General features: G+C 42.0%; 1 protein-coding gene across 5 annotated transcripts in view; it reads right to left on the bottom strand.

Moving 5' to 3' along the window:
* Positions 1 to 22,105, bottom strand: part of Epsti1 (epithelial stromal interaction 1) — an 89,027-nt gene extending 66,922 nt beyond the window's left edge. For all 5 annotated transcript variants that reach the window (XM_021655697.2, XM_021655698.2, XM_060391475.1 and 2 more), the window contains exons 1-3: positions 21,919 to 22,105; positions 2,484 to 2,542; positions 714 to 797 (exon numbers count right to left, since the gene is read on the bottom strand). In XM_021655697.2, coding sequence (XP_021511372.1) covers positions 714 to 797; positions 2,484 to 2,542; positions 21,919 to 22,097 — 322 coding nt within the window. In that variant the 5' untranslated portion in view covers positions 22,098 to 22,105. The remainder of the gene's footprint in view (positions 1 to 713; positions 798 to 2,483; positions 2,543 to 21,918) is intronic.
* Between the last annotated feature and the right edge of the window lie 34 nt (positions 22,106 to 22,139).

Here is a 22,139-nt window from a genome sequence, read left to right as displayed (position 1 = left end):
AGCTTATTTTTTTTTCTTACATCTCTAAGATGATTATGGCAGTAGGTGGCTTCTAACTGAAGGTATATTTGTATTAACTGGAACTGTGCCAAGCCTTTAAGTGATGGGCTGTGAAGAGAAGGCCAGACAGGAAGCAAATGACTCCCAAGGCGGTGGGGGGCAGGGACAGGTAGTGTCCTCTCTAAACCTCACACAGGGGACCCAGATATCCCTTCCCACCGGCAGCACCTGCTCTGCCAACTCAACTGTCCCGTCCCTGGCCCTACCATGAAAACCCAGGTGACAATCTATCTTTATACCCACAGCTGGGTCCCCAGCTCACTTTCATTTTGCTTCATTTTCATCACATTAGCATCTCACTGCCATGATGACTATGCTGTGATGGCTTTCCCTCGAATCCTGACTAGTGCTGTGACAGGGCATATGCAACGCCCCAGGTAAGCTTTCTTCAGAGCTGATCATATAAGAGGCTCTAAATTATTTGCCAATTAAGCCATCACTTCATTCCCGCACAAACTGTGGCAGACACTTTTGCTCCTTACAGAAAACCGGAAACAACAATCTACCTGCGCATTTGAGTGTTTCCTGTCAGATGAACGCCATCTCCAGCACGGAACAAGCCTTCCTATATGAAGGAAAGCAGACCTAGCAGGCCTCAGCAGGATCTGCGAGTGACCCTGCCTACCCGCTCTGGCTTCCCTCTTGCCACTTACCCAGCCTTTGTGGCACCAAGTGGACAAGTTTTGCCCTGTTCTGCTCCTTCCACCTCTTCAGGTCTGCCAGTTCTTGCTCAGCAACTGAACAGGTGAGAAAGAACAAGCCATCAATTGTTAGCATTTGAGAAGAAACCCAGTCATTCCAATCATCTAAACATCCAGCAGATAGCAGTTTCCGGAATGAGAGGACAGTATGTTCAGGAAAAGATGATACCTCTTAGTCCCACCCCCTGAAAGAATGCTGTAACCCCCACACCCCCTCGAGCCCCCCACCCCCATGGCAGTTCCTAAGTGTCTGCCCAGAAGGTACAAATTTGAACAATAGCTAAATTCCTACTGACATAAAAATATATATATATAGTTTTCTCTCCAACACCACCATTCTTAAAGCTTCATGAATTATTTCTAAAGGTTTTTTCTATAGCAAATGTGTACAAAAACTAGAATATTCATATGTCAATAAGATCCAGGTAAATATACATCCCCAGAGAATTCTTATGCCTATATTTGCCTTATTTTCACTGTTTCCCAAGCTGGCTGCAACTTGAGACAGCAGGGGGCGCCTGAGAGACTTAATCCTGTTGGACCCAGACTATAACCCAGTCTCCCAGGTAGATTGGATTGTCCCAAAAGACCATCAATAAAAATCTTCAAATTAGTAAAAGAAAAGTTCTGAAACACTTCAAAAGCCAGATGTTTCTGACTCTTTTTTAGATATAATTTATTTTTCTTTCATATGTTTAGCCTGCATATATGTCTGTGTGAGGGTTATAGACAGTGTGTGGAGTTATAGACAGTTGGGAGCTGCCATGTGGGTGCTGGGAATCGAACCTTGTTCCTCTGGAAGAACAGTCAGTGCTCTTAACCGCTGAGCCATCTCTTCAGCCCCTGATTCTGACTCTTAAATCCCTGTTGGAAATTTGAACTCAAAGCCTGTAAGATGTCGGAAGCTCGGGGTCCTGTTGGGTAAATGTCTGGAGTTCCCATAGTCACGGCTACACGGACTCGCGGGACCACCCAGGCTGATGCTTGTCTAGTGCGGTGCCTTTAGAAAATGACCTTCCTGGCTGTGTCCTTATGCCCTCATCAGTCCCTGACTTCCCTACCAATAACCTAATAAAGGGGAGCAGAGAACTCCCGGGCGGGCAGCAGCACAGCCCGACATGGACGGTCACACAATGTCCTTCTGAACTGTATGAATGTTCTCTCTCCTTGCAACTAGAAATAATGCCAGAGCATTAGATGGCACATTTGTTCATTTATCATGCCTCAATTAAACACAGTAAAAGATTAAGATGTGGCCCCTGCTTTCCAGGCTATTATACACACACACACACAAAAAAAAAGTGACTATACAGATAAAATCATGGAGAGTAGATTTACAGTTACAGAAGAATGAGAATGGGGGGGGGAGGCCAATTAAGGAGGGATGGAACACATCAAAAATTAAAAAGTATCAATTCCCTCATGATATAATCAGGGACAGGATCCAAACAACAACAGGTGTGGAATTGTTTAAACCCAAGAAAACCCAAAACTTATACTCTCTTGAGCCATGATTTCTATTTTTAACATAGGGAAACAAATTTAGACGTGCTAACAATTGAATAATTTTACAAATGTAATTAAAACTGCCAAGTTTTTTTTTTTTTTAAGACCTTGGTGAGCTCTCATGAGTCTCTGTAAATCAGAAGATAAAAATGCTTTTAAAAGAGCGATAAAGAAAGCAAAAGGCCTTCTGAGTGTTGAGTGAGCGCAAGTGTGTACCTCTCAGGAACTTCTGCCTTCGGCTCTCGTTCGGGGTGATCACCGTGTACGCGCCTGCGCTGGAATGAAGAGGAAAACAGTGGTCATCATCGTGACAAATTACTAAGGAATCTAAGGTACCAGCCCATCCTCCTTCCAATACCGTAAGACAGGTAGTGAAGAAGACAGCCTTCCTAAAGATCTTGCTCTGTTCTCTGGTAACTCCCGATCTAGTCGAAAGAGAGATGGACAGGGCCAAGAATGGAAACACGAAGCAGTGGGCGGGTGACTGCTGTACCACTGCTGGTGCTCGGTAGACTGGCCTCCTAGGGCATCGCTCCTCCAGGGGGCACTTGTGAGTCAATCCCTATTAAGAACAATTCTCCTTTCTTGTAGACCCACCTTAAGAGAAAAGGAACCGATGGGACACCTGATGCGTACTTCGTTCATACAAACAATAGTCCAAGTCATTTGTCATGCCCGGAGTTCCCTTTTTCCTGGAGACACAGGTCCGATACACCAGGAGCCCAGAGAAGTATGGACACTTTGAATATGGGAATCAAGAATCTCTCTCCTCTCTCTCTCTCTCTCTCTCTCTCTCTCTCTCTCTCTCTCTCTCTCTCCAGCCCTACCTTTGTTCTCTCTTTAGCAGGTGAGGTACAAGCATGTACCTGTATACTTGCATGCACTGATACACTTGGAGGTTGACATCAGACGTCTTCTGTTTCTCACCACAGAATGTCTTGATGAAGCTGGACTGGCCGGCCAGAGGGCCCCCATCTCTGCTCCTTCCACACCCCTCCCTTGCCGCTCTGGGGTTAGAGACACACACCTGTCCATGCTGGACTTTATCCCTGGGTTCTGGGAATCCAAAGCCTGTTTTTTTATGTGCTTTACCCACTGAGCCATCTCCCTGGACTCTCTTTGTAAGCAAAAGTATACCACACTGAGCTACTGGAATACTGAGATAGAGAAGACACAGTGAACCCTTGAGGGCAGAGGTGAGTTATGTTGATAGGTATTCTAGATCTGTGGCCTGGTGGCCTGGCACAGAGTGGCCTCGTCATGAAGCGTGGGCTGACTGAGGTACAGTGTGCCGCAGAACCCAGCTATGGGTCAGTGCTGGAGTGGCTCTGTTTGAGCCGGTGCCTGCGTTCCCACCAGAGCTTGAACGCTTGCTTCGAAAAGCAAAAATAGTAATAGACTGCAGCACGCATAGGGGTTCAGTTTGGGAGGGAATGCTGTGGACAAATACGCAACCAGCTTGTAAATATATATTTAAAACAAAACCCCCAGACACTCTCAGACGTCTCTCTTCCACCTGGGGATGTACTATTTCTGAGGACAAATTAGCCAAGACAGGACCAGTAGAGGCCAAAAGTGCTGATTAACCGAAGCCATTTTTCCTTATCTCATTATTTTCCTTGCTGCGAGCCTTCAGCCAGCTTCATCCTGGACTTTAATTTTAGACTTGTAATGTGAGGTGTGCAACCACCTTTGCATGCAAATGGGGCTGCTGGGTGCCCAATTACCTAATGTGTATCAGCAGATGGTGCATAGGTAGCCTAGCATGCATACAACGTTATGAATGCAGAATTAGGCGGCCGCCACTGGAAATTAATCCCTTATCTATTACATAGTCTTTGATCACCCTGAGAGAGACTTTGTCACTCCTCAATTGCCAGTACTTTATAGGAGGCGGGGTGCTGCAATTCTGTGAGTAGTATCTGGAAACTTCGCCATGATGCAAGGGCGAACCGTTCTACAGAGCCTTAAAGCTGAAACACGAGGCACTGGACGCAAAGGCCAAACGGTGAAATCTCAGTGCCGTCCTCAGGGCTGCAGCTGCGAAACGGAGTCTCGGCTGGGGATTTGCCTATGCAGCACGTCAGCAGCTCGTAACCTTTACCATACATGAGAATCACCTGGAGAGCTTGTTGGCAGGCTTGTTAAAGGGCAGGGTTTCTGGCTCCGGGTGAGGCTCCGTAACATGCATTTTTTTAAAAAAATAAGCTCCCGGTCGATGTTTGCACTGGTTAATCTTCATCGTCATCTTCACTGGCATTAAAATCTCCTAGGGGGAATACCTCTGGACCAGTCCGCCTGGGCATTTCCAGGAGGATGAACTAAGCAGGGATGACCCACCCTGAAAAGGGATGGAATAAGAAGGGGGAAGAGAAAGCACACAAAGAGCCAGTGTTCATCTCTCTGCTTTGCAACTGCAGGCTCAGTGTGGCCATCTGCCTCGCTCTCTCTCACCAACCCTTCCTCTTTTAGTTTCATCTTGACAGCAACAGGAAAAGAGACTAATACAATGATGCCCACGGTTCTACACTTGAAGAACCACTGCTGTCAAAAAGTTATACCTTCTGTGCTTCCAGTATGGCTTGTCTCCATGGAGACCCATTGTATTGCTCTTTAGAGCGGGTAGGGCTTTTAAGAGATGTTATTGGCCATGGGGACACCACTCTTACAATGGACTAATGCATTAGTGAGATTCTTACAAAGGGGGTTGGGTATCACAGGACTTGATTAGGTAAGAAAGAGTATTGCTACAACTTAGAGATAGTTACCTGGTTGATCCGCATGGAAAGGGCTCACTACCCCTTCTGTTTCACCACCTCCCACAGCCAAAGGAGTGTAGGTGCCAATACCATGCCCTTGAGACTTTAAAGCTACCAGATTTGTGAACCAAATGAATCTCTTTCTTAAAGAATGCGTTACCCTCCTTAGGTATTTCGTCCTAACAACACATAAAGCACTAAGAAACTGTCTTAGGACACTTTGTCGAAAAGATAACAACAGCCACGCACGGTGGTGCATGCGTTTTATACCAGCACTCGAAAGGGAGAGGCAGAGATTAAATTTTTTGATAACCACACAGATGTTAAGCCATATACTAAAAGTCACTGGGTTAACTAAACAACAGGGTTAAAACGCAGAAGGCTTTCAACCTATACCAGTTAACTGCAGCTGATTTTCCAACTTAACATAGAAAGCTTAAGATAAGACTTTTTAAACTTCAGACCCCACTCCCTTTATGAATTGCTTAGCTCAGCATACTAATGTTACTTTCAAGCATATGTGTCATTATACTTTGTTCCAATTAATTTTCTTCCTCCACTGTCTTCTCCCTTTCCTGTTGTTTCTCTTCCTCTTCCCAATCACTCACACATTTTTCTTCCTCATTAGATGTATTCTATTTCTCTATTTCCCACTTCCCTTAAACTCTCTTCATCATCCCTCATCATCCCCTTTCTAATTTTATGACCTAAAACTAGACACTTATAGACACATGCATATATATAAATTTAAATCTTGGTTCTACGTATGAGAAAAAACTGGTGGCATTTGTCTGGGCCTGGCTTATTTCATTTGATGCAAAGATTTTTAGTTGAATTTGTTTTCTTGAAAATGTCTTGATTTTTTCATTATGGTGTCATAAACTCTGTTGTGTGTGTGTGTGTGTGTGTGTGTGTGTGTGTAGTCCTTTCATCTGATGATGAATAAAAAGCTGGTCCCATTTCCTGTAACTTCAAACCCTTGAAATACTGGCAAACATATGAACACATAGGCAAGTACTTATTACAGAATTACTAGGCTAGAGACTTACAGGGCGTGGCAGAGGTGTCCAACACAGATACCAACCACTTCCATCAAATCATATATGCTCAGGTAGAAACAATTCAAGAAACCAACGTAACTCAATGACAGGAAGATCCAAACAAGTGCTAGGGTGGTATGATATAAGTAGTCAGAGATAGAAGCCGAGGAGAGCCACAAAACAACAACAACAACAAAACCAAAACAGAACAGCAGTAAACTTCAGGGGAGAAAAATGCCAAGTTGAAGATAGGGTAAAGGAATTTGCTAAAAACATTTAACAGAGAATTTTCCAAGCCCATCATTAATATACAAGCTATAGAAGAGATTTGGAGGGAAAAAAATCTGTTTATAAAAGACTGTATTTTACAGAATCTAACCTGATTGTGTCTGATGAGAGTGCAGGAGTATTTGTCAATCGCAGAAGACGTGAAAATACTGGGTCGGACACAAAAGTGCTGGCATTACTGTTCATTGCACAGGAATCAGTGTGAGCTGATGGGGATTTTTACATCCTTCTCTCTGGCTCCAGGTCTGAGGAGCTGTCCTAGAGAAGGGCTGCACATAATCCCAGGATGCTGTGTGTAGGTGACATTACCCATAAATAGTGAAGAGGAGGGGAAAGGGAGAAAGGATTAGTTAGCCCTGAAAGCAAAGGACTTTTTACTCAAAAGCATTTTAGCCTAACCTTAACAGTGGTCCTAGTAATACACATTTTATGTGAGAGAATGCCTTAGCAATATTTTATTGTCTGAAAATGCCAAACCGAAACATCTTAATGGAAGAAGGCACTGCTGAGCGGTGTTGTTTTCATCTCTCCTCCTTGCAGTAGGGAGAGAGGCTTAAGTCTAACGCTTCGCTTTTTATTTTTAATATTGTGTGGCAGAGTGCAAGGACCTGAGAGATCAAAAATATTCATGTCTTCCCTCTGAACTTTCTTTGACATAAATAGCAAGTATAATTTATTAATGTTCTCAACCAATTAGTTTCCACACACAGCAGACCTTTGCCATTTTAGCTCCACCGTGTTTCCTTCAAAACAAGTGGACTCTGGAGCTGCGGATCGGACAAGCTCAAGCTACCTAGATTTGGCATTCTGGTCATTTCCTAATAAAACAACATGCAAGCTGCTGAAACAAATATGTATATTTGAAAATGAGCTTCCTTAATTATCTCATTGAAATTTAATGAAATATCTGTTGTTAAGATTGCTTTCAATTTCCAACACACACTTCTGTGAGACAGAGAGAAGGGCATAGGAGGCAGCCATCTAAGATAAAGACAAATATCTTTTTTTAATATCATTTTCAAGCAGGGATAAAGGCCAGGGAGATGGCTCAGTTAACAAGGTGATTGCCGTGCAGGCATGAGGATGTGAGCTCAGATCCCCAGAATATGTGTAAAAATCCCAGAGAGGAAGCAGAGACAGGTGGATCTCAAGAGCTTGCTGGGCAGCCAGCCTAGCCATTCAGTGAACCCCAGATTAAAGCTATAGACCCTTTCTCAAAATACAAAACAGAGAAGCAATTGAAGAGGATATGCCCACCCCTGGCCTACACACACACACACACACACACATACTCTCTCACACACGCACAAGCGCATATAGACATACTAAAGAAAATATTTTGAGGAAAAGATGTGCAAGCCACATTTAAATTATGAGGGCTCTGGGATGGTGACAGAAAGGCTTCTCCCATGTTCATTTCTGTGCCATTTTCATGACTGAGCACTCTTATCAAAAACTGCTATGTGCAAGCTGCAAAAATTATCTTGGCTGGCAAAGATTATATATTATATGCAATATTATATATTAACATATTATATATAACATGTTTTATTTGTGTGTGTGTCCCTGAGAGTATGCAAAGTGCACCAGATGTAACTTAAATTTCTAATTAAGACCAACATTGGTTTGCTAGAAAGAAGAAATGTGCTGGATAGCAGAAATTCAGGAAGAGATAGATGAGTAAATTGCAGACAGCTTCAAGCTGAACAGTAGATGTGTGGCATTTACTGCCCTAGCAAACCTGGCTAGATGCTGTGATGGAGAATAGGAAAAAAAAAAAACCCTGTGAAACATGCAAGCCGGAAGGGAGGGAGACTATACAAAAGCATCTACCCAGGATGCTTTGCAGGCCCTTTCCTCCACTCACTCACTCACTTCCACTCTTCAGAGAATTTTGGTCTTGTTTTAATAAAGTTTCACCTCTGTTCCTTGCCTAAACTGATAAACATGACTTACTCTCCATCTCTGGCAGCTGCCATGATTACCGTCTAACCCATACTATGTTTTTCTCTTCAACTCTAAAAACATTGTCCTTGAGCAACCTTTTGGGTCCCTTTATAAGTTCTTTTGTTGATGAAACTAAGCATCCCAGAAGTTTCCCTGGTAACTGTTTTTTATAGTTCAAGAAAATCTTAACCTCGGATACAATTGGCAATTGGGGAAGAATGAGTCAGAGATGAACAGCATCAGGTAGTTACGTGAGATTCCATGTAGGTTTTGTTATGTGGTCTTCAATGTGGAGATACTTATTATTTTCACTGTCTATTTTACATTTTTATTTTACGTACATGGGTATTTTGCTTGCATGCATGTATGCCTGTGTACCATGTATGTGCAGTCCCTAAAAAGACCAGAAGAGGGTGTCAGATGAGCTGCCATGTAGGTGCTGGCAATTGAAGCCAGGTCCTCTGGAAGGACAAACAGTGCTTTTAACTACTGAGCCATTTCTCCAGACCATGAAGCTTATTATGTTTAACCAACATGACTCAAAGTTTTTGAGGCATTAAAGTTGTCAGAGTTCCTTTTCAAACAGTCCAAATTCTCAAGCCAAAAACCCAAAGTAGGGCTGACTGGATCACCCTTGACCCTTTTGGTTTGTTATTTTGGTCCAACATTCCACATTCTGGTGTGGGCTCACATGAATTATTTCAGCAATATTGCCCTTGGCTTCTGTTGGAAGAAAGGCATACAACCCACTAGGTGAAATGAAGCAAGAGCAGGATTCCTTGTATAGAATGCCTTTGTTTGAACATTAAGAAAAAGACATGTATGGATGCATGGCCTAAGGTTTTCATGTCTTGAGAACATATAACCAGTTTACACAAATTAGAAAAATGCATCCTGCTAGAGGTTCCTGGCTAGATACATATTTTATGCCTATCTTACTAATTTAGCTGAGGCAACACGGGCAGTTAAAATGCACAGCTACAGAAGGTAGACAAGAAATATTATATTCCCTCACTGAAGAGCATATGCCATAAATGCTACACACACACACAAAAGGGAGAGCCATCAAAAACAATTAACACTAAAGCCACAAAGAATATTCATAAAAAAAATAATGCCATACAAAACTGACACCTTTGAGAGGCCAAAGACCAAGTCAAGGTTGAGACCAATTAATAGGTAAACTTCTAAAAGTATAAAATCATTTTCTCTGGAAAATCTAGAAGAAATCTGTTTTCAGAACACGGGTATTAGGTCTGAGATTTTGATGCGGCATTTAGAAGCTGGTAAACTAGCGTGTCCCTGCTTCCTAAACACTGACAGAGGTCATGAGATCTCTGGTCAGAGACAAAAGACTTCATTCCTCTTAGCAAGCTCACACGGCCAGCCGCTCCTTCACACCAGTGCCATCTGACCCTAGGTTGGATGGGGACAGTGTGGTGAGTGCCAATCACCTGGTGAGCTTGCCTTGCAGGTAAGAAATGTCATACTTAGGTTTCTCATGGTTTTATGAATCAGGGTCTCAGGATGCAGCTCAGCCTAGCCTTCACCTCTCAGTTCTCCTGACACAGCTTCTCCAGAGCTTGGATATCAGGTATGTGCCAACACACCCAACTGGCCAAAGTGGTGTATAAGTTAAGTATCAGATCCTCAGGCAGGCGGATGAACGCTTCAGCCTAGGATGTCAACACTAGCTAGGAAATAGAGTAAGACTTCCCCCTCAAAACAACAACAAAAATACAGAAAACAGGAATCTGAAGTTAAAGACTGAAGAGAGCAGGAGGCTGGGAAAGGCTGCCGTCAAAGAATAACTCAGTGGAGTAGACTGCATTTACATGTCAAATAGGCAATGTCCTTTTTATTTTCATTTAACTTAAGCTTCAAAGACTCTTCACATGTCACCTCTAGCACATGAAAACCAGAACGCCCACATCTAGTGATATATTTCTCAGTCCACGCAAAGACTACTTCAGAGCAAAGTTTTCTTATTTTTTTTTAATTTTGAAAGTCATACACAAGACAACATAGAAAAATAACATTTAAAAGTTACTCAAATCCCATTTCTCAAAGATTACAACTATTGTTTTATTTGGCTGAATTTCCACACAACCTATGTTCTCTACTTCCTGTTGTTTCCATTTGAGACAACATCTCTTTAGGTGTCAAGCCTGGCTTCCTGTTTACCAAGTGGTTCAGGCTAGCCTCAAACTCACCACCATCTTTCTGCCTCAGATTCCCAACTGCTTGGTTTACAGGTGCGTATCAGCCACCTAGCTATATTCTCCATAGTGTGTAATCATATTTAAAGTTTTAAATGCTTTCTCCATTAAATTAGACACATAATCATGATTAAAATAAAACGGCTCCATAGTATGTCCTAACCTAACAGAGAGCTATTTCATTTGTTTCAGACATTCATACACAAAAAGTTCTGTAGCTTGTACCAAACAAAGCTTTGCACAGAGCACTGTCTAGAAGATCCCAACAGACCTCCAGAATAAGCACGAGGGGCCGAGAACATGACCCCATTTAGATTTTCTTCCATAGACTGGCTCCCCACTTGCACTTCCAAAGACCCACAGATGTATAGATCTGGATCATATGGATTGGTCCCCACTCTTCTACCTTATTCTCCTCAGTTTTCAAACTAGAAGAGATGTTGGCCAGGCGTATCTTCCCTTCCTCCTAACAGCACTGCCAAACCATCCAGGTCGACAATATGTCTGCCTAAAAGACTAGTCCCCAACCTGTCTAGCTAAGTGTGACCGCATGATTGATTTGGGCCATTGACATATCAGTACAGGAACTGAGAAAGATTTCTAGGGCAATGCTTTAACTGGAGACTGGCATGTTAGGCTTTGGGTAGCATTTCCCTTCCTGGAAGAGTTGAGGTGAGCGTTGAGGCTCAAATAGCTAAACAGACTGCCCTCTATCTGAAGAGCTACTGCGTTAGTGCTGATCAGCCATCACACTGCCTGGATCAAACCTCATCTCCTGACGCCCTTCCTTACAACTTTGAGCAAACCACTCGGTTGCTCTATTTTTTTTTTAAATGGGGACAATTATGCACTTCATAGCTAGAAAATGCTTCGAATAATCTCCGGGTCCAGAAAGCTGACTAAGCAGGTGACAAGCACTCGCCACATAAGCTCGAGAACCTGAGCTTGGTTCCTATGATCCACGGTAACAGAAAGAAACTACCCAAAGTATCCCCGACCTCCAAACATACGCCACGGCACGTGTGGCCACGCTGTACTCACACACAATACGCGAACCATAACAGCAAATAAATAAGTAAACAATTTCAGAAGATTCTGTCTCAAAAACAAGAGCTGAAGTAGTAGCTTAGCTGCTAAGAGGGGTGTCTGCTCTTCCTGAGGACCCGAGTTCAATTCTCAGCAGCCACATGCAGTGGCTCACAACTCCCTGTGACTCTAGCTCCCCGGGGACTTGATATCCTCTATTCATTTATTTATTTATTTATTTATTTATTTTAGGAGTGCCTGCACACATGTGATATACATACAGAAATACATGCACACATGCATACAGATAAACATTTTTCTCAATTAAAAGAACCATGTTCTACTATAATTGCCAAAAGATTGTTGTTGTTGTTTTTGATTGTTTGTTTGGTATCAGCCTACCTTCAGGCATACTTTGGAGGGAAAAAAAACATCCTAAACAAAGCCTTGTTTTAAAATGCCTGTGAAGAGGATCTGTTTTACATGTGCTATTGATAACCATATACAATATATATGATGGCTGTTTTAGGTACTAGACCTCACCCATAACTATTCTATCTCATGTTATGAATGAATCCCTTTCTGTACCATATATATATACATATATATGTGTATATACATATATATACATACATATATATGTATATATACACACACATACACATATACACACATACACATATACATACATACACATATATACACACACACACATATACACACATATATATGTATATAGTTTTTCTAAACTCTTTTCACAACCCTGATCCTGGTCCTTCACTCTAACATCTGTGCCATAGTTTTGTGATTCCTTTCTATGTGTCCCAGTAGTAATAAGACCCACGGCATGAAACAAAATAGTATCGAGAAAGATATCTTTAAAGATTAGTAAATGTTATTCCCCTGCAAGCAGCAGCATAGTTATGAGCCCAGGCTTTGCTTCCTAATTTATTGAAATAAAATAGACCTACAGTAAACTGCAAAACCGTAAGTACATAGCTCTGTGGAAAAAACCTTCTTTTGAGTCCTCTGGGTTCCAAAGGAGAAAAGGCAAAAAGAGGCAGAGAAACAAAGGGAGCTTTAGGATGTTACCAAGAATTACTCTTCTCCAACTGTAAATTTCAAAATTTGTTAGAAGCCTTGGACTGGGGTGGGGGTTCAACTCATGGGTAGAGTGTTTGTCCTGTATATTCCAGACATGGGTTTCACCCTCACAGCACACATACACAAATATAGCCTAACAAGCAACATTAGTAAGATAAAGACCATCACTCTCTGCTTGTTGTCATCATTCTGAATGCTTTACATATTTATTTCTCTCTCCAAGCCATGTGGTCATGGTATATATAATCCCTAAACACTTTAGCATGTACCTCCAAGGGGGGGGGGGAAGACATTATCCTACTTATGCATAAAAACATTTTGATACCCAAGGAATTTACCTAATTATATTCAGATTTCAAAATTATTTCATTTAATTCTTCCCTACTCCCACCTCATCCTGGAGTCGGCCATGAATTTCATGTGTCTCTGCAGACCTTGAATCTAGGACAATTTCCTTGAATTTCTTCCTTTCACAATTGGCATCCTTAAAAAGTCTGAGACCATTGTCTTAGAAAACGTCTCATGACCTGGAGGTAGGGTTGAGAGGCAGAGGCAGGAGCACCCGGAGTTCAGAGAGTTCAAGGACAGCCTGGATTATTACAAGATCCTATCTCAAAAACAGCAAAAAGATTAAAAAAAAAATCATCACCATCTCTTGACAGTGGAACCAAAGAACATAGAGCATAATGAATCTCCCTTCCTTTCTTTCTTTACAAGATTTCTTCCTACCTATGTCATCCAAACAGGACTTTAACTAATGATCCTCCTGCCTCAGTATTCTAAATGCTAAGATATATGGCACCACACCCTGCTCTAGCCCTTGAATTTTAATGATGAGAAATCTCTTGAATTTTTCTACCTCACTTTAATAGACTGTTTTTTAATCTTCACGTTGGGAGGAAACACTGTAACATTATAGAACAAAGGAGCCGTCACAGCTGATTTTCTGATGTAGAAGGAACCTCCCTGAGCAGTCTGTTCCTTTTGATTATTTTTTTTCTCCTAAGCTTTTGTTTTGGATTCAAATACATTCTGAATAGATGCAATTAACCTTAACAATATCTATAACCTTACAGCACTCAGCTGACTTTGAAGTGAGTCAGCTCACTGTGTAATTGAGCTAAGTTTCATTTTTTTTTTCTCATTTCTGCAACACTTCTACTGATTATTATAGGTATTATGCATTTTCAGGCTTTCATCATCCTGTTGATTTATTGTTTCACTGTTGCAGCTGTCAAAGGCTTTTTGAAAAATGTCCATTCATTTTTGATGATACTGTATTTGAACAAAAATGATTGCTCCCCAAAACTTGGCAGATCACAAATGCATACCTGTAGAGGAGCAGGGTCTAGCACAAAAAAAAAAAAAGTTGGGAATTTATTCTAACAGGACAGTAATTTATACCTTCCTCCATAAACACAAAGTTAATCAAACTAAAATGTCTTTCCTTCATCCACTCTAACAAACTCCTTCTGCATAGAGCTGAGCTTTTCAAACTGTAGGTGGCCCACTAATACTTTATGAAATCATTCAATGAATTTGTTTCTAATGAACAAGAATAGAAAGTAGGGGCTGGAGCGGTTACTTAGTGGGTAAGAGCAGTTGTTCTGCCATCATGAGGGCCTCAGTTCAAATCCCCAACACATATGTAAAAAGCTGGGCATGGCTGCTCTATACACTTGTAATCCCAGCACTGAGGAGACAGAGGTGGGCAGATAAAGAGAGAGATCACTGGCTAGCTTGCCTGGGCCAAAAATATAAAAATATAAACAATTCAGTGAGAAGTCCTGTCTCAGAGCAGTAAGACACACCTCTGCTCTGACTTCCCTGTGTATATGCTAACATGTACAAACTCACATGTATATACCAGAGAGAGAGAGAATAAAAACTGGCAGTATCTCACATGCGGTGAGAATTGTTTTGTAAAATTCCTTTCCAGTTGTGTATATCTTCAAATATACTGATATACGTTCTAGGTCATATCATCAAACAAACTGTTCACTGTAGGTTTCCATCAGAAGTAACCATGTACTTGAGGGTGCTTAGGGACACAACCTGCTCTAACAGGAGGCAACCATTCTGTACATCCTTTGTAGAAGGCAGCACAGAAAAGTAGATTCACACACACACACACACACACACACACACACACACACCACTTCAAACTGCTTTTCTAGTTACTCAGAATATAACATAGAAATAGTAATAAGATTCAGGGCACATTTTTTCCCCAAAAATATGGCACCTCGGTAGTGGAGAAAAGCAAGAAGGTCTGCTTTCCCCCACCCCTTAAAGCAGACCATGAAGGACTTTTGTAACCTTTAGAGTCAGTAGGTCATAAGGCCCACAATTCAACACACTCTTCTCCATGTATAAAGACATGAAGGGTCAAGGCCAGCCTGACCCAGTCAAAGCAAGTCCAGGACAGCCAAGGCTAACCAGAGAAACCCTGTCTTGAAAAACAAAGAAAAGACACGAAGAATCTAAAGGAACAGGCCTCCTTTGTTTCTTCACTTTATTATGGAATTATTAGTTGCTAATCCTTTCCAACCAATCACAGAGCTACAAACTGTTCGCCCTCCATCCGACTTATGAGTCAGAATAAGGTGTGATTATACACACAATGTCTCTTACTGAGGCATGCTTTGAGCACTTGACACCCAGTTTGTGGCATTATTTTATTTTATTAATGTTTTTATTTTAGATGTTTAATTTTTATGTGCATATTGCCTTTATATGAGTATACATGCCACATGCATGCCTGATGGAGGTCAGAAAAGGATGAGGGATCCCCTGGAACTCTTGTCACTGATGGTTGTGGGCCACCAGGTAGGCACTGGAAACTGAAGCCAGCTCCTCTCCAGAGCAACAAGTGCCCTAAACTGCTTCGCCATCTCTCCACTCCCTTGTGGCACTATTTCATAGTGTGTAAAGTCTTGAAGAGATGGGGCCTGACTGGTAGCAGTAAGGCTCTTGTGGTAAACCCTGGAAAGGTATACCCACTTCTATTCTGATTCCAGGCTGTATTTCTTTTGTCCTGTCCATGGTCACATTGCCACAGGCCTCCATCCTACACTCCGCTCATCATGTAATTGCCCTACCATGATGACCTATACCCTTTGAAACCAGGAGCCACATTTAATCCTTCCTCCCTTAAGCTGCTTTGGTCAAGCAGTTTGTTGTGGTAAGGAGAAAAGTCACCCTTATAGAAGACTTCCCTGTATCTCTGTATCATCATTCCTGAGGGCTCCTGTATCACTCATAACTTATTGAATAAATTCATATCTTTTTCTCTTGTTCCTCTGACTTTGATATACATGTCTCAGCTGTGAACCAAGGGATAAGTAGCCAAAGAAATCATCACTTCCTGTGAAGCTGTGTGTACCACATTCCTGCTTCTACATTAATACTCTCTTTGACCTACTGAATTTTTTTCCTAATATGGACATAAAGCAATAAGTAAGCAGGCAGCTTTGATATCACTTCCTCTCCTAGCTCCTGAGCAGCTTCTACTTTGGTACAAAGACCTGGTCTTGAGTTATAGCTACTGATTAGGAAAAGCAATGGAAACTTAGAAAACTCATTTAATCTTTCAAGACTTACTTTCCTCATCTGTCAGGTGGTAAAGCATTTATGTTGAAGATAAAATTTAATAATGTTTATGTCACTCTTAGTACAAGCTCTAATGCATGGCTTGTCATTTGAGATATTTGGAGTACTTTTTTTTTTTTAATAACTATTTGTTTTGTTTTTCTGGTGTTGCTGGCTTGGATCTACAGCTTCATGTAAAAAAATGGTACTTACTTAGTATACATGAACAACGAAACTGGTTGTTTATTTTGGTTCTTGTCTATTTTTCTTTTTTGCAGTTATTTTGAGGGGTACCCAACACAGCTGAGGAGAGCTAATTTACATCATGCTACCACAGTATTTCAATGCCCCAACACATTTGTCAGTCCAAGAGTAAGCTGCATAGGCAGAGCTTGACTAATTAGTTTTCTATTAGAATCTGGCAGTAGTCGAGGTACCTACCCAGCTCATTGAACTGTGTTGTGTTATCATTGAGAGTTAAACACTATCAGTTACGTTACAAACTTTCTAAGTGCTTATGGGCCTTGTCTAGGAGTTGAGTTAAATAATCCCCAGATGAATAGCCATCTATATTGAGCAATCGCGAAGATGACTCATTAAGATGATCATTGAGCTCTTCCCATGTACTATTACTTCCTAACATTAAGCGGAGCTTCTGCACAATCCAGTTCTCCATCTCCAGGAAGAATATGCCTGATGTTTTTGTGCCATTTAGCATCTACTGGCAAAAACTTATTTTCTTTTAATCACATGGAGGCAGGAAATTGAAATCTGGAGCACTGCAGTGAGGAGGAAATAGTAAATTAGTTTTATAGGCTCTAATAAGTACCGATGTTGTTACTTGAAAGCTGAGGGTAGTGGAGCATGTCTGTAATCTAGCTGAGAAAGCTGAAGCAAGACAATCACATGTTCAAAGCTAGTGTGTGCTACAGAGTGAGTTCAGGGCATTGTGGGCTACCTGGAAAGAGTCTCTAAAAGCCCAAACAAACAAGGAAAAAGACAAAACAAAATGAAACAAAACAAAACAAAACAAAACTTATGTTTTAGTTTTTCCCTGTCAATGTGACAAGATACCCTGACAAAAACAATTCAAGAAAGTGTTAGTTTTAGTTATTTTTCTACTGTCATGACAAAACACCATGACTAAAGCAATGTATAAAAAGAAACACTTAATCTGAGACTGGCATTTCTAGGAGGTAGGTAATACAGTTCATGACCGTCATGGCAGGGAGCATGGCAGCACGCAGGTAGGCCTAACACCAAAGTAGTAGCTGAGAGCTACTGCTGCATGTTGAAACAACAATCTCAGGGCATAGAGAGAAGCTGACTGGAACAGCACGAGGTCTTCACACCACAAAGCTCACCCCACCCATAGTGACAAACTTCCTCCAACAAGGCCGCTTCTCCTCATCCTTCCCAAACAGTTCCACCAACTGTGAAACCGAGCATTTGAAAACAGGAGTCTGTGGTAGCCATTTTCATTCAGATGATCACAGGTTGATTTCGGCTCACAGTTCAAGGGTTCAATCCATCATAACAGAGCAATCAAGGCAGCAGGAACCTAAAACAGCTGATGGTGTTCAGTCACAGTCAGGAAGATCAAAGTAGTGATTACTGGTATTCGGCTAGTTTTCTCCTGTTTATGAAATCTTGTGCCCAAGGCCAGAGTACGCTGCTATACTCTTTGTATGTCTTCCCTCCTCACTTAACCTAACAAAAATAATCCCTCACAGTCGTGTTCAGAAGCTAATCTAACCTGAAAATCCTTCCCAGGCATAACTGTGGGCTTATCTCCTAGACAAATTCAAGTCCTGTCAGCTGACAAGCATATATATGCATACAACTTCTCATTCTCCTATAGGTCCCAGTTTAAATATATCTTACCAAACATTTCCCTGCCCTGAAAACTAGCTTAGATATTGGCTTTCCTTTGCAGCACACATAAAGATTTACTTGTGTAATTATTGCAGAAGTATCTGTCCCATCAGCTAGATTTAAAAAAAAAAAATCCTTATGAAGCTTGCTAAGTAGATAATTGTTCCAATAATTTAAGATATCCAGAGCTGGAGATCCCCCGTTATTGTAAGGTTATTAGTATATGTAACGCTCTGTTACGCAGTGAGCACTTTGTGAGTATTTGCTATTATTGCTGTCCAACCTCCAAGTCTCCCTTGTACTCCATATAGAGTTGACCACAGGATGTGCTGTGGTAAACTGAATTTGTGTTTTATCTTAAAGTCAACTACAGTATAATAAAGTTCTACCTCGTAGGTTCATTTTTAGAATGTCTCTTTCTTTTTTTAAGCAGCATCAGGCTTTCATCACTAACACGGGCTGGAGCTCTATCCTATTGCCCAGAACTGGGTATAATCAGGCTAGAAACCTCTACCTTTAATATCTGTATCAATGTAGGTGAAATGTGCTTAGAAGCAAGCAGAACAGTAAGACCTCTAAAGGGAAATAAAGTACTGCTTTGGATTACAGGTTTACATAAGCTCTTTTTGTTTCTCTTTAAATCTGTGTGTATAGCTTATAACAGTTGGGGACAAGGTACAGATAGCCAGGTAAAAGGAAGTACAAAAGCCAGTAAGAAATAGGAAACACTTGCAGTAACTGAAATCCAAGTGGAGTAAATAGACTCTTGGGTAGTCTGTCAAAGCTTTGGAATCATTGATTTTTTTTTTAAAGAATTTCACATATTTTTGACTTGTTGTCTTAGTTACTTTTCTATTGCTGTAATGAAGACCATGACCAAATAGAACAGGATGGGGGGTATTTTGCTTATACTCCATGTCTCAGTCTATCATCAGAAACTCAAGGAAGGAACTTGGAGTCAGGAACTGAAGCAGAGGCCATCGAAGAAGTTTGCTCATGGCTTGTTCAGGCTGTTTTCTTAGAGTACCCAGAACCACCAGCTAAGGGTGACAACACCCACAGTGGCCTGGACTCTCCTACATCAATCACCATTTAAAAAATTTTACCATGGTTTTGCCCACAGTCCGATTTGTTGGGGGCATTTTCTCATTTGAGGTTCCCTCTTCCCAGAGGACTCTATTTTCTGTCAAGTTGGCACAAAACTGCCAGCACAATTGACTTCATGTCAGCTTTATATGCAAACACATCAATGTCAAACCGAAACCTTTCCTGTTGACCTCAGGATGTCACCAATATCAATATCACAATATGAAACATTCTGAACTTTAAAAGTCACACAAGCATTACAAATTCAAGCACTTTAGCCTCCAAATGTCCAGTCTCTCTAAAATATCTACATAGTCGTCTCTCTAAAACATCCAAGTCTCTCTAAAATTCCAGTCTAAAACTCAAACATCTCTTTAAAGTTCCAAAGTGTGTTAGATATGTGACTCCTGTGAAATAAAAAAATAAAATAAAAAAATAAAAAAAAATTTACACAAATTTCTTAAGTCCAAGAAGGAAGAATCGGGACAGAGTCACACTCAAATCAAAGCAAACCCAAAGTCCAGCAGTATTGAAAGTTCAACTTTTAGCTTCTAGTACCCCACTCTTGACTCTCCAGACTCCAAAGGGTCTGGGCAGCTAGGTCAGCTTCTCAGTCCCACCCTCTGTAGCACACACAGCTTGTGTCCTAGGCTGAGGCTGGCTCTGCTCTACCACTGCTGCTGTCCTACGGTACTGGCTTCTTCAGAATGTTTGGGGATCCACCAAAACTGGGCTGCGCCTTCACCAACAGCCTGCTTCTAGCTCTCTTCTGGGACTCTAACCCTGCTACCCGGTGCCAAGCCTCAGGTGCCCTCCACAACCCTTTCATTCCTCCAAAGTACCACCAAGATGACTCTTACACATTACCATGTAGGGCTGTGGGCACAAGGTACAGCCTTGACCACCTCTGGACCACACAGCTCCCATATTGACTCTCCCAAGACACTTCCCAAAAGATTTCACTTCGGTGACACTGATCTTTTAATCGCAGATGCTTCTTCACTCCCAGCTGACCAGTACTGATTGTCCCAGCAAAGCAAAGGTTTCGCTTTAGTAGTTTGTAATTCAAAATGTCGAATGGCCTAAAGTCTTAAACTTCCCTCTGACACTTCAAAGTCAGGCATCCTTCATCTGTACTGCTCTCGTGTTTATCTTCTTAGTTCCCATAACAGCTCATTAAGCTCTGAACACCCAGTGCCCAAAGTTCCAAAGTCCTTCCACAATCCTCCCAAAAACACATGGCCAGCAACCCATGACCTAGTACCAATTTCTGTCTTAGTTTTCTATTGCCGTGATAAAACGCCATAACCGAGAGCAACTTAGGAGAGGGTTTATTTCCTCTTACAACCCTCAGGTCACAATCTATCACCAAAAGAAGTCTGGGCAGGGACTCAAGGTAGGATCCTAGAAGCAGGACCTGATACAGGAGCCATGCAGAAGTGCTGCATACTGGCTTGTTCTCCTGGCTTGCTAGGCCTGCTTTCTTACAGCACTCAGGACCACCAGGCCAGGAATGGCACCACACACAGTGAGTTAGGCCCTCCCGTGTTAATCCTCAATCAAGAAAATGCACCCTTCTGAGCGATTTGGTCCAGCAAGATGCTGGAGTAATTAGCATCACATCAGAGAGCAGGAAGACAGAACTGCTTAGTGCTTATAAGACAATGGGAGCATATAAATAAGTGGTTATATCTAAACAGATGCTTTCTAATATAAGGCTTGGAAATGGATTTTAATCGTTAACCAGTCATAAGCATGAGGCCAGCTTATAGATAGCTGACTTGAAGTTAATGAACTTCTCTTGTGGCAAGATGCCAACAATTCTGAGAGAAATTCCACCACCCCTAATTGATCCCAGACCGTCTGCCCCATCTTAGGGTCTCTCCACACTGAATAGTATTATAACCTTGGTACTTTCAGAAGCTGGGGGATGAAAGAAACTCAACTGCTTATTGGTCGTAAGGTTATGTAACTGTTCCTTAGCAACCAGCATTTGTCTTTCCTGCAACAAAGAAGTCGTTGCAAAGGGGGAAACTAAAAATAAAATCGTTTGGACAGTTCCAATTCACAGAAGCAGCACTTCAAAGGGCAGGGCTGAGTGAAAAAGAACCCATTCCACCTGGTGCAGAGAAAGAGCGTCTCTGACTCCCTACATAACGTGCTTTCAGGATGCGGTTAGTAGTCTTTAAACCACAGATCAAGAATAAATGCCTCCTAGGTGTTCCTGCTTAGCATGCATTCCAACCTTGAGCTGCTGGGGTCCTCCCTCGCTCCCAGCTGTACTGACTCAAACTTGCTTTAGGATTGTCTGGGCCCTCTTGTATCAGGTTTCTTCTTGCCTTCACTTTGGCCTGGTCGCCCCACTTAAGTTCTCTCTCTCTCTCTCTCTCTCTCTCTCAGAAGAAAACTTACTTTCTAAAGAATCAAAAGCCCAGGCTGCACACACCCATCTTTTTATTCTAGAGCCACTCACAAGAATCAGTGGAGTGGGAGCGAGAATACTCCGTAAAGGTCTGCAAACTGGCAGAGTGGAGGCAATGATAAAGTAATTCACAGGTGATTTTATTGAGGTAAATGCTATTTAACGCTTTCAAAATCTCTGCTTATTTATCAGCCCTCCGTGGTTTCAAATTCCAAAGACCTGGAGGGCACCTGGTGCCTGCTTACGTTTGGGGCCAGGACTTTCTGCGTCCGAGGCAGCTTTCTGAATACTTACCTACTCTGCTCAGCGTGCCCCTGCCTCTCCATCGTAGAGTCCTTAGGAGCCGCTACCTCCAAACTCTGCCTCCGGTGTTGCTTCAGGCCCAGATCACTGCGCTGCCCATCTCCAGCTTGGTTCCGAGAGATGGAGGAAGTGCCCGAGCCTGGGCCCACCAACCTACTGCGGGTGTACATGGTCCAAAGCCCACAGGGTCCTGGCTACACCCTTTAAGGGAG

This window comes from Meriones unguiculatus, chromosome 9 (genome assembly GCF_030254825.1).
Source record: "Meriones unguiculatus strain TT.TT164.6M chromosome 9, Bangor_MerUng_6.1, whole genome shotgun sequence".
In the NCBI taxonomy this organism is placed as follows: domain Eukaryota; kingdom Metazoa; phylum Chordata; class Mammalia; order Rodentia; family Muridae; genus Meriones; species Meriones unguiculatus.
This window is presented reverse-complemented; position numbering and strand designations above follow the sequence as displayed.